The sequence below is a fragment of the Lontra canadensis genome, unplaced genomic scaffold, assembly GCF_010015895.1.
Source record: "Lontra canadensis isolate GAN:19392208 unplaced genomic scaffold, GSC_riverotter_1.0 scaffold84, whole genome shotgun sequence".
Taxonomy (NCBI): Eukaryota; Metazoa; Chordata; class Mammalia; order Carnivora; family Mustelidae; genus Lontra; species Lontra canadensis.
This window is the reverse complement of record NW_022631078.1, coordinates 8,161,048-8,173,763: the sequence shown is the minus strand read 5'-3', so window position 1 is coordinate 8,173,763 and position 12,716 is coordinate 8,161,048. Positions and strand designations below refer to the sequence as shown.

Here is a 12,716-nt window from a genome sequence, read left to right as displayed (position 1 = left end):
TGTGATTCCATGGAACACAGGCTATGATTCTTCTGAGGGATAGAAAACCAGAACTGTTTCTTTTTTGCACTTTCTTACATTAACAAAAAGCCTTATTGTTGCCGTTCGTTTACAGGGTGGCAATCATGGTTTGTTTGGAAATAGCACAGCACAATCGAGAGGTATGCACACACCAGTGCAGCCACTAAGTTCTTCTCCTAATCTCCGGGCGCAAGTGCCTCCGCAGTTTATTTCCCCCCAGGTAAGCAATTTTGTGTTTCCGCAGTTCAGTAGTAAAGCCTATCCAGGTGGTTATCAGTCACCAACAGGCAGGTTTTATGGGCATAAAGGGAATAATAGTTACCTAAATGTCTGAAATGTAAAAAATCCAGACCAAGATTTGGGGGGGGGGGGGGGAACAAGCACATGGGGGGGGGGGGGCAGGAGAACCAGGCTCCACACTGAGCAGGGAGCCCAACTTGGGTCTGGATCCCAGGACCCTGAGATCATGACCTGAGCCTAAGGCAGACGCTTAGCTGACGAAACTGCCCAGGTCAAGCCACCAGATCAAGATTTTTAGAAAAAATGTCAAACTCAGTTCTTTAATGTATCATACATACAAAGATGTTTTTGCTTGAAAACCATTCTGATTACATTCCTTTTAGATGTCTCTATATTTTTCTAATGCTGCATTTGTTATTTTCTTTGCGTGCAAATAAAACTACTTTGTAAATCCCGATACGTCAACACTCTGAAGTCGGTTGCCCTTGAGGATCCACCAGCACAGAAGCGGGAGAATAGCCAGGCTCTGGGTTACTCTGAGAAATTTTTTTTTTTTTTTTAAGATTTTATTTATTGATTTGACAGAGATCACAAGTACACAGAGAGGCAGGCGCAGAGAGAGAGAGAGAGGGAAGCAGGCTCCCCGCTGAGCAGAGAGCCCGATGCGGAACTCGATCCCAGGACCCTGAGATCATGACCTGAGCCGAAGGCAGCGGCTTAACCCACTGAGCCACCCAGGCGCCCCTACTCTGAGAAATTTTGAGGAGATAGATGTTGAAGTACTAACTAGGTGCTCTAGGAGGGGGTTTGGAACAAATGAAATGGCAGAGACTTACTCCTGGAGCATCTCTGTGTTGTGGGTATAGTCTCTGGGGAAACCTTTTAGGTCCGTTTCTTAGTAGGAGATGTGCCGTGAGTTGTTGGCAAGGTACGGGGAGAGATTTGTGCCACAAACTGTCCCTCATACCTCTTTGTGAGAAAATGGGTCTGAGGAGCAGTATAAAAGCTATGAGTCCGTGTAAGGATTCAGCGAGTGACTTAGTCTCCTTAGAATGTCACTTCAGTGAACTAAGATAAAGAGCTCTGACTCTGTCCCATCCTCTAGAAGGGCGTGGGACACTTACTAGGTCCAACCATCAGGTTATGAAGGGTCAGGTTTTGTTGCTGTTTTGTTTTTGAAATATCTTGTAATACTTAGGCTTAAAATATTTATTTGAAACCATATCCTATAGATTTCAGATTCTGTGTTTGACATTACGTCTGTAACTATCTTAGCAGGAGAGGAAATGTTCATCACGTCACCCTCCCATCTCCATGGTCCTGTGCCAGGGGTCTGGGAGTCCTCTTGGTATCTCTCCTTCCTTGCCCCTGTCTCTAAGTCCTGGTCATCCTCCAGGCCCCAGGTAGCCGTCTGTCCTCTAGACAGAGCTGCTCCCAACTTTCCCAGTGCTCCACGGTCACTGTGTCTTCCTGACTCCCAGCGCACTCTCTAACATGCCTGGTGTCAGGCCACAGTCCTGCGGTTATCAGATGTCTGCGGTATGCCCAGTGGTGGTGTTGGCCTTGCACAGACGAAGAAACTGCCATCTCCTGTCATACCCTCCTGGAGTTGGTGGGGGTGATGGCAGAACAGTCAGCAAATAGGCACCATGATCAATGTTACATAGAAATGTTCAGCGCAGTTTGGGAGTTGGGTGCGGCCTCGCACTAGGAGTGGCATTTAATCTGGGTCTTGAAGAGTGAGTCCGAGTTTGCTGAGCACCACCGGGTAAAGGTGACTTCTAAGCAGTAGGAACGGCTTGGACAGGAGTAGTCATATCTGGAAGAACATGGTATATTTGGGAAAATGCAGTCGATTTGAATAGTTAGGTTGAGGGGCGTCTGGGTGGCCCAGTGGGTTAAGGCCTCTGCCTTCAGCTCGGTCATGATCCCAGGGTCTTGGGAACCCTTGAAATGTGACCAGCGGGTGGAAGAACTGAAATTTTAATTGATTTAAACTTAAATAGCCACACCTGGTCGGTGGCTACTGAAGGAACATTCTAGATGCATCACGGGAAGTTAAGGGTAAATCATGTTACCACTTTATCCTCTCACGGCTCCCTCTCTCCCCAGCTCTTTACCGGGGGCTTCAGTGCTCGTGGTGACCTCCCCACCCCAGACACCTGCCACTCTCCCTCCCATTAGCTCTGGCCTGTCTAGTCAGCGTGCCCTAGGGTACCAGGTGTGTTCTGGAATGCTGTTCTCACAGATTGCCACGGGGCTCCATCTGTACCAAGGCGCCTTCCCAGAGAGGCTCTCCCAGGCCAGTCTGTGGACCGTACAGCCCACCTCGGTCGCTCTCCCCACCCGCAGGCGTGTGCCGAGCTTCACAGTGGCCGAGTCTGTGTCTGCCTTTGTTCACTGCTGGATCCTGAAATCCACGACTGCGCAGGGCACGTATTTTGAGTAAATACATGTCGAGTCATGGGAAGATGCATTTCAGAATGATTAGGAAGTGGAATTGTTCGGGAAAGCACAGTTCACTTAGTCTGAGAGACCTAAGGCTGCCAGTCTCTGTATGACCTATGATCTGCTCGGTGTGGAGAAGTATTTGTGTTCTCATTTTTGAGATTTGTTCATTTAGCAAAACGTGGTTAATGTTTATTTGATGCGTAATGGGGGCAGAATATTAAACGGTAGAAACCTCAGTTTTTTTCCTCACATTTCCATATCTTTTTTTTTTTAAGATTTTATGTATTTATTTGACAGATCACAAGTAGGCAGAGAGGCAGGCAGAGAGAGAGGAGAAAGCAGGCTCCCTGCTGAGCAGAGAGCCCGAGGCAGGGCTCGATTCCAGGACCCTGGGATCATGACCTGAGCTGAAGGCAGAGGCTTAACCCACTGAGCCACCCAGGCACCCCTCACATTTCCATTTCTTAAAAAAAAAAGCAGTTGGATATCTCTATTTTTTTATTTATTTATATATATATATATATTTTTTAGGTAAAGACAGTATAATAACCACACTGAAAGTTTGGATAACAGAAAAAAAAAAATTCTTCCAGGAACCCCCGACCCAGCTGCAGTGACAGGGATTATTTTTACAAAATCCCCTATTCAGACCATTCGTATACTGGCATGGTTTTCACTTAATGACATTTGTGGTCACTGTATCCTGCTGTTTCTGTTAACTTTGGGTCATACCTGGTATTTTCCCTGTTACAACATAGTTTTCTATCGATCATTCGTAACGAAGAAGGCATAATGTTCCATCGGGTAGATTTACTTTTATTTCCTGAAACATTGTCGTCCCCATTATTGGATATTAATTTTTTTCTAATTTTTCACTGTTATAAATAATGCAATAGAGAAACCCTTATCCGTAGATCTCTTTTTTAAAATATCTTATTTGTTTATTTATTTATTTGAGAGAGAGAGAAAGCATGCATAGGAACAGGGGGGAGGAAGAGAGGGAAAGGGAGAAGCAGACATTCTGCTGAGCAGGGAGCCCAGTGGGACTTGATCCCGGGACCCCAAGGTCATGACCTTAGCCAAAGGCAGATGTTTAACCAACTGAGCCACCCAGGCATCCCATCCATAGATCTTCTATGCAGCCTTATACATCGATCTGTGCCCACGTTATTTCCAACTTCAGTTACCCAGAATGAAATGTGTGGGTCAAAAGACATGAACACTTAAATTTTTTAATGTATAATATCAAAATTTACATCCATTTTAACTGCCTTATCAGGGCAGTCCATATGTAATGTGAACCTGGAAAAGAGACATTGAAACTCACCGTTAAGATTTGCTGCAGGTGTTCCGGGTCTTGGGTTTCTACCTTGCCTCTTTCCTCCTGTTACTCAAATATTCCGAAAGTAACATATTCTACCAGGCTCTTGTCTTGTTTTAAATTGCTGTCATTTTGCACCTGCAGTGCTTCGGTAAATGCCATATTGATTCCAACTAGATCTTCCCTTTCTCCAGCCCAGCTGGAGATTGAAGGGCTTTTAAGCCAGAATAATTAAATCCCTGCTACGGGAATGTGCAAACCTGCACTTTAATTACTCTGCAACCCAGGTATGAATAGCCATTTGCCAGGAGCCTAGTGGTGCTTCTCTCTGGTCCTTTTGTATTCATCGGGGAAGGACAGTGTTTAGTCTGGGGAAGGGAAAAGTTGGGCAAAGCTAGACAGAAGTCCTCGAAGGTAACCTTTCTAGTCTTTCTGACTGTCAGTTTATGGCGCATTGGAGTTGCTGGCCTCCAAATTAAATTTAAAGAATAAAACACCTTGGGGCGCCTGGGTGGCTCGGTGGGTTAAGGCCTCTGCCTTCGGCTCAGGTCATGATCTCGGGGTCCTGGGATTGAGCCCGCCCTGCATTGCATCAGTCTCTCTGCTCAGCAGGGAGCCTGCTTCCCTGTCTCTCTCTCTGCCTGCCTCTCTGCCTGCTTGTGATCTGTCTGTCAAATAAATAAATAAAATCTTTAAAAAAAAAAAGAATAAAACACCTTGTGTTAGCATTTTTTTACAATTCTTTCCGTATCTATCTTTAAACAGTATAGTTTGACTTAGACTTTTTTTTGCATTTTATGTAACAAAAACATGCAGTATGTAGCCTTCTCTGACTTCTTTCACTTGACAGTGCTTCTGAGATTTCCCCATGTTGAGTTGGGCAATTTGGTTCATATAGTACTCTGTTACATGAATATCATGAATATACCATCGGTTATTTATCTCTTCCACTACCAGTAGACATTTGGGTCATTTCCAGATTTCTGCTATTACGAGCAGTGCTGCTATGAATATTCCTATATTTGTCTCCTAGGACGAATTTGTTTCCTAGGGTACTGCTGGATCACACACATGTTTTACTTTGAATGGTGGTTTCTTTAGCTAATTTCAGGGGATAGGAATATTGGAGGTGGGTGGGAAGCATGGGCTCTTGGCATACGTTCTCAAGACTAAAGAGAAATGGGTTGATCGGGAGACTAGCTAATTTGTTCAGTAGAGCTTTTAAAACCAACAGAGAAGTGGGAAGGAAGGAAGGCTCTGACAATGGCTGTTTCTTTGAGAGGTTGGCAGATTGGAAAACAAAATAAGCAGAATAGATTTCCCATGAATCATAGAGTCCTTTCCCTTCGAAAAGGAAATGAGAAACAATGCTGATGGCCTGGGAGCAGCACTGTCCCATAGAAATAGCGCACAAACCACATAATGTAACGTAAGGTTTTTGGTATCCACATTTAATAAGATAAAAAGAAACAGGTAAAATTCCACTTAATTTTATATATACATATATATATATATATATATATATACACACATATGTATATATATATTTTTTTTAAAGATTTTTTTTTAATTTATTTATTTGACAGACAGGGATCACAAATAGGCAGAGAGGCAGGCAGAGAGAGAGAGAGGAAGCAGGCTCCCCGCTGAGGACAGAGCCCAACTCTGTGCTCCATCCCAGGACCCCTGGACCATGACCTGAGCCGAAGGCAGAGGCCTTAACCCACTGAGCCATCCAGGCTCCCCAACATATATATATATTCTTTAACCCAGTATAGCTACATTACCATTTCAACCTGCAGTCGGTGCTTAAAGGTTATTATTGAAATGTTTACTTCTTTATTTTAATATTAAGCCTGTCGTGCCGTAAAATCGGTGTAGAAGCACAGTGCACAGGAGTGGTGTGCACACGCGGAGCTCACATTTGCTAGGCCTCCAGCTGTTAACACAGAAAATCCAACAAGGGTTCCCATTGGTTGGCAACCCTCAGCATCTCATAGAGAGTAGGGAGGAAACAGCTGGGAGAACTGTTACTTTAACCCAAAATACTTCCCAAAATGACAGCATTGATAGGCTAAGTGAAAGTGGCTGAGATCTTGGAAGAAAACCAGTTGGTGAGCCTGGACAGGAAACATGACTTCAGACGTTTCTAGACTAGAAAGTATGAAAGGAAAGGTGGGCAGGTATTCTTTAAACTGGTAGAGATGGGGACTCAAAAGCACCAATTTAACTCGGTTATGCTAAAGAAAGATCCAGTGGGTCTTCTGGTGAGAGCTTTCTGATGACTCAGATTTTATTTTATTTTATTTTTAAGATTTTTATCTATTTGACACAGAGAGACAGATCACAGGTAGGCAGAGAGAGAAGGGGAAGCAGGCTCCCCGCCGAGCAGAGAGCCCAATGCGGGGCTTGATCCCAGGATCCTGAGACCATGACCTGAGCCGAAGGCAGAGGCCTAACCCTCTGAGCCACCCAGGCGCCCCGACTCAGATTTTAAAGGCGTATTTTCAAAAGATGGAAAGTAAGGGTAGCAAGCAGGGATGAATATGTGTAACAGTTGTGTTGGGGGATTGCACCATAAACAGACTTGCAAAACAGCAGGCAGATTGAAAGAGCTTTTAGCGTTCGGTTTGGTGCGGTTCTGGTGACTGGGAAAAGAATCCCTGCTTTGGACTACTTGCATTTGTATTAAATGATTAAATAAAAATTAAGTTAAATTAAGTGAAAATAAAGTTTTTACCGCTTTTGTCTTCTCCATTAAGAACAAAGATGCTCGACCAAAAGGGTTAAGACAAATTAAATCCTACAACAGAGAAAGAATTTGTGAAAAGAATTGCTGAGCCCTTCTATGATCTTGGAGGAAGTCTGAGGATCTTCAAGGGGAGTTTAATAATGACAACTCCTCTTTCTTGCACAAATCCTGAATTTTTAAGACAAGATGAAGGCATGTGGGGCCAAAATATCCCCTTTACCACTGAGAAAGCTGATCTTGGAGTATGTGAGCTTCCTAATCCTGAATTACAAACTTAGACAGTAGTAACTGGAAGAGGGCAACCCTCCCTATAGGTTTACTGCCAACAAGAAAGGGCAGGATGCCCGGAGTGTGATGAGCAAGGTGAGTCCCCCTCCCCAACAAGGAAGTGAGGAGAATGGGGATGTTTTTAAAATAATTTTTGAAACAGTAAGGAAAGTGGCTTAGACTGATGAACTTGGTGCCAATTCTAGGCAAGATTCTAGACTAGATATCAAAAATATGGCTTTTTGAGCATCTGTGATAGGAAATCAAGAATCATAAATTTACTAATAAGTCTTAACTGATTTTCTTTATTAATCAGTTAAAAAATCACAGATCATAAGAATGATAGAGTTGTTGTCAAAATCCTTATTTTGACAAGCCATTTGACAAGCTGTCTCTTTGTTTTAGATAAGATGTATAAATGTAAGTTAAGTGCTGAAAGTTGTGTGGATTAGTAAATGATTGACTATTCGCAGCCTGATCACTTTGAGTTGGAAAGAAGTTTTTAATGACATGCTACTAGATTATCTTAAGCTCTGTCACGTTCAAGATTCCCACCAACGACCAGATAGGGAAACACAAACTGGGAATAAGTGGAATAATAGGTTAGAAAAGAATTCGATGGAGTGACTGTTAATAAGTTAAAATACCATATTCACGGGGTACCTGGCTGGCTTATTACGAGAAGTGTGCAACTCTTGATCTCAGGGTTATGAGTTCCAGCCCCACACTGACTGTAGAGATTACATTAAAAAAAATTTTAGGCAACTGAGTGGCTCAGTCAATTAACTGTCTGCCTTTGACTCAGGTCATGATCCCAGAGTCCTGGGATTGAGCCCCACATGGGGCTCCCTGCTCAGCAGAGAGCCTGCTTCTCCCTCTCCCTCTGTTGCTCCCCCTGCTTGTGCTCTCTCTCTCACTCTCTCTCTCTCTGTCAAATAAATTTTTTTAAAAAGATTTTATTTAAATCTGGTGCGCCTCGATGGCTCAGGTCATGATCTTAGGGTTGTGAGATCAAGCCCCACGTCAGCCTCTGCACTAGGTGTGGAGCCTGCTTACAATTCTCTCTCTGGGATGCTTGGGTGGCTCAGTTGGTTAAGAGACTGCCTTTAGCTCAGGTCATGATCCCAGGGTCCTGGAATTGAGCCCCACATTGAGCTCCTTGCTCAGCGGGGAGCCTGCTTCTCCCTCTGCCTCTTCTTCCCCTGCTTGTGCTTTCTCTCTCTTTATCTCTCTCAATATCTGACAAATAAATAAATAAAATCATTTAAAAAAATTCTCTCCCTCTCCTCCTTGCACTCACTCACTCTCCAAAAAAAAAAAACTTTTCTTAAAAATTAAGTCTTGAACATTGGGTAGGGTATGTGCTATGGTGAGTGCTGTGAAGTTTGTAAACGTGGAGATTCACAGACCTGTACCCCTGGGGGAAAAAAAATATATATATATATATATGTTTATTAAAAAAATTAAAAAAAAAATAAAGTAAAAATAAAAATTAAGTCTTGGGGCGCCTGGGTGGCTCAGTGGGTTGGGCCTCTGCCTTCAGCTCAGGTCGTGGTCTCGGGGTCCTGGGATCGAGCCCCGCATCGGGCTCTCTGCTCAGCGGGGAGCCTGCTTCCCTGTCTCTCTCTCTGCCTGCTTCTCTGCCTACTTGTGATTTCTCTCTCTATCAAATACATAAAAAGGAAAAAATTTAAAAAAAATTAAGTCTTGGGGCGCCTGAGTGGCTCAGTGGGTTAAAGCCTCTGCTTTCGGCTCAGGTCATGATCCCAGGGTCCTGGGATCGAGCCCCGCATCGGGCTCTCTGCTCAGCAGGGAGCCTGCTTTCCTTCCTCTCTCTCTGCCTGCCTCTCTGCCTACTTGTGATCTCTGTCTGTCAAATAAATTAAAAAAAAAAAAAATTAAGTCTTAAAAAAATAAAATACTTATTTAATAGGTATTTATTAAGCATCTACTATATGCCATGTACATAAAGATAAGATCCTAAGATCAAAACATAAATTAGTACAATTCAACCTGCTTAAATATTACATAGGAGAGCAAAACCTAAAAATATTACACATTTTAATTGACAGTAAGTTTAGTGTGTGATTGGAAGTTAGGGTGCGATCATCATAGAAATGGAGATCTCAGGCATTATTAAATAGAAGTCTGGCTTTTAACCGAACTGTTAGTGATGGCCAGGTCTACTTGGTACTCGACTGCTCTAGAAAATGACTCTCTGTCTTGGGCTGTGCATTGAGAAATTGGATGAGATACGCATGAAAGAATTCCTCATGTTTAGTCTGAAGATGAGACACAAAGAGCTATAATCGTCTCTCGACATTTGGAGAGCCGTCCCTGTGGAAGGATACAAGCATTTATGAAGTGCAGTTCTAAGCCTTTGATGTGGATTAACTCATAACATCCTCAATCACCAGAGTTAATATTATTATTCTAATTTTGGAGATAAGGAAAATGAGGCTCAGAAGGGCTAAGAGTCACACACCTTAGCAATGGGAGCCTGTGCAGTCTGCCTGCAGCCCTAACACGTGTCCAGTGTGTCGCCCCCCCCCCCCCCCATGGAAGGTTCATTTTGTTCTCTGTGGCACCAGCTGGTTCAGTAGGTTCGGAGAACGAAAGTGCAGGGAAACTCACTTCAGCTCCGTGCAAACATCTTAGACCAGCAATCTGAAGGTGCGAGGGAGTCTTTTCTCTGTCCCTGAAGGTTCTGCAGCCCAGCCTAGCTCACTCCTGAAGACCGTGGAGAAGGAGCAGGTTGAGTCATCTGACCTGTTAGGCTCCTTCACTCTGCCTCTATGTGCCTCCCAGTGTTTGGTGTGAGAAGTCATGAATTGAAACTCCAGTGTCTCTTACCTACAGGCTAATATATATTCCTTATGTGTATAACAGAAATACTTTCAGGCATTTATTTATTACTTTTGTGAAGTTTGATATACTTTTTTTCTGTTTCCAGTAACAATTTCTCAGGTAAAAGTCGTATTGTCATTAAAACTTTTTGTCTTGCCAAAGTCTTCCTGATTGTAAGTTCATAATTTTTTTTGTAGGAAAATTGAAAAACCTAAATAGAGAATTTAAAAGCTCTTTTTCTTAAAAAAAAAAAAAAAAAAAAAAAAAGATTTTTATCTTGGGCTGACTGGGTGGCTCAGTCGGTTAAGCAGCTGCCTTCTGCTCAGGTCATGATCCTGGGATCCTGGGGTCAAGCCCTGCTCAGCAGGGAGTCTGCTTCTCCCTCTCTCAGCCTACTACTCCCTCTGCTTGTGCTCTCTCTGTGTCTGTCAGATGAATAAATAAAATCTCCTTAAAAAATTTAAAAGCAAAATAAAAAGATTTTATCTTTAGGTACTCTACCCCCAATGTGGGGCTCAAACTTAGAACCCCCAAGATCAGGAGTTGCACATTCCACCGACTGAGCCAGCCAGTTGCCCCTAAAATTAGCTCTTTTTTTTTTTTTTTAAAGATTTTATTCATTAGAGAGACAGTGAGAGAGAGCATGAGCAAGACGGTCAGAGGGAGAAGCAGACTCCCCATGGAGCTGGGAGCCCGATGCGGGACTCGATCCCGGGACTCCGGGATCATGACCTGAGCCGAAGGCAGTCGTCCAACCAACTGAGACACCCAGGCATCCCCTAAAATTAGCTCTTAACTATCTCACCACTCAGAGATAACCATTGTTAACACTTTAGTGTATTTCTCCTGATCATTTAATATTTTTCACAAATACTTGTCACGGAAAACTGTGGGTGCTTGTTTTAGACCTATTAAGACCTTACAGGGAAAAAAAAAAGTTTTATTTTGGTAAGTTCTAAAAAATGCATCTTTTTTTTCTTGTTAGGTTTCTGCCTCAATGCTCAAGCAGTTTCCCAACAGTGGCCTGAACCCAGGTCTTTTCAATGTGGGGCCCCAGTTATCTCCTCAACAAATTGCCATGCTGAGCCAGCTTCCACAAATTCCCCAGTTTCAGTTGGTGAGTAGCAGATTTTCCTCCTATAGCTTAAAAAAAAAAAAAAAAAAAGGCTATTTGCTTTTTTTTTTTCCCCCTTTAACTTTGATTTGCTTCGTTTTATGCATGTTTAAGGGTCATATGAGCTCAACTAGAAGTAGATGTGCCCAGTAGACCAGGAACAGGGAGGTCCTTCCCTCCTAGATGCTTGATTCAGCCACTGTGCTTTAGTGCACAGCTCACTGGGGTGTCTCAGTAAGTCGAGCTCAGGAAACTTTGCTCCTCTTTCCCCTCCCCTGTTTTGTAGGCATGTCAGCTTCTCCTGCAGCAGCAGCAGCAGCAGCAGTTGCTACAGAACCAGAGGAAGCTTTCTCAAGCCGTGCGCCAGCAGCAAGAGCAGCAGGTACGCGGGGTTGGCAGGGTCCCTCTAGTGCTCTGTGTGAGGACTGCAGCTCGGTGCCTCTGAGAGCCCAGCACCAGCCACCTGCAGTCTCTGCTGGGAGGGTCGGGGTGCCGGCTTCTCATGTGTCCGTTTTCCCTCCGGTTCCCCCTCACTCTGGCCTCCTGGCCTCCAGCTGGCTCGCATGGTGAGCGCGCTCCAGCAGCAGCAGCAGCAGCAGCAGAGACAGCCTGGCATGAAGCACTCGCCCTCTCATCCCGTTGGGCCCAAGCCACATCTGGACAACATGGTACCCAACGCTCTGAATGTGGGGCTTCCAGACCTTCAAACCAAAGGGCCAATACCTGGATATGGTTCTGGTAAGTGGTCAGTAGTGCAGATCACCTTTAACAAAATCCACCAGTCACGCGCTGAGCCTCTGGTGGAGCTCGGTCCTCCTTAACCCCTGTTTGCGCAGCAGGCACACGAGAAAGAGAAGGACTCTCATCCTGGCCTTACAGCCGATAGCCTAGAGTTCTGATGGTGTTTGAAAGCTGACTGCACGATGAGTAAATCTCAGAGCTATGCTTCCGACTTCTCTGGGTCCAAGGGAGTCTTTTACTATTTTCAAATGGCAACCTGCTCTTCTGCCATCAGGAATTTTTTTTTTTTTGTAAGATTTTATTTATTTATTTGACGGGGAGAGAGCACAAGTAAGCAGAGCGGCAGACAGAAGGAGAGAGAACCAGGCTCTCTGCTGAGCAGGGAGCCCAATGCAGGGCTCTATCCCAGGACCCTGGGATCATGACCTGAGCCGAAGGCACACATTTACCCAATTTAGCCACCCAGGTGCCCCTGCCACCGGGAATTTTTGAAAGCCAGTTGAAACGTTTGTTTGCGCTGTGAGTGCCACACGCATCTGAAGTTAAAATCTGTTAGAATATGTACAGGCTGAGGTGTTTAGCTCTACTGATAAAAGTTCCTTCTTGTGGAGAAATGGAGAACTAAAATGAAGCTTGGGAGACAAACTGATAGAATTCTTCTGATATTAGTATTTCATCTGATTTAAATAGAATTAGCTCAAGTAAGGTTATACCTTTGACATTCATCAAGAATTTGTTGGCAGGCAGATGGTAGCTCTTTCAGTACCGGGGAACGTGTGGTAAGCAGAATCCAGTCCATGAGGCAACAGTGACTTAAAAATAAAATGTAAAAATTAAAAAGGTACCACACACCACAGTGGGTTTTTTCTCAAAGTGATAAGATTCAGGCTTTATTTTGGTAAGGAAAATACTGTTCTGTGCAAACTCAAAAATAAGAGTCGGGGAGACCTGAAACCCTTGGC

At 44.0% G+C, this 12,716-nt stretch overlaps 1 protein-coding gene across 8 annotated transcripts in view; it reads left to right on the top strand.

The window, feature by feature from the left end:
• TNRC6B (trinucleotide repeat containing adaptor 6B) overlaps positions 1–12,716 on the top strand; it is a 57,267-nt gene that overhangs the window by 26,051 nt on the left and 18,500 nt on the right. For all 8 annotated transcript variants that reach the window (XM_032882947.1, XM_032882946.1, XM_032882944.1 and 5 more), the window contains 4 exons: positions 116–241; positions 10,885–11,016; positions 11,300–11,395; positions 11,568–11,751. In XM_032882947.1, the coding sequence (XP_032738838.1) occupies positions 116–241; positions 10,885–11,016; positions 11,300–11,395; positions 11,568–11,751 (538 nt within the window). The remainder of the gene's footprint in view (positions 1–115; positions 242–10,884; positions 11,017–11,299; positions 11,396–11,567; positions 11,752–12,716) is intronic.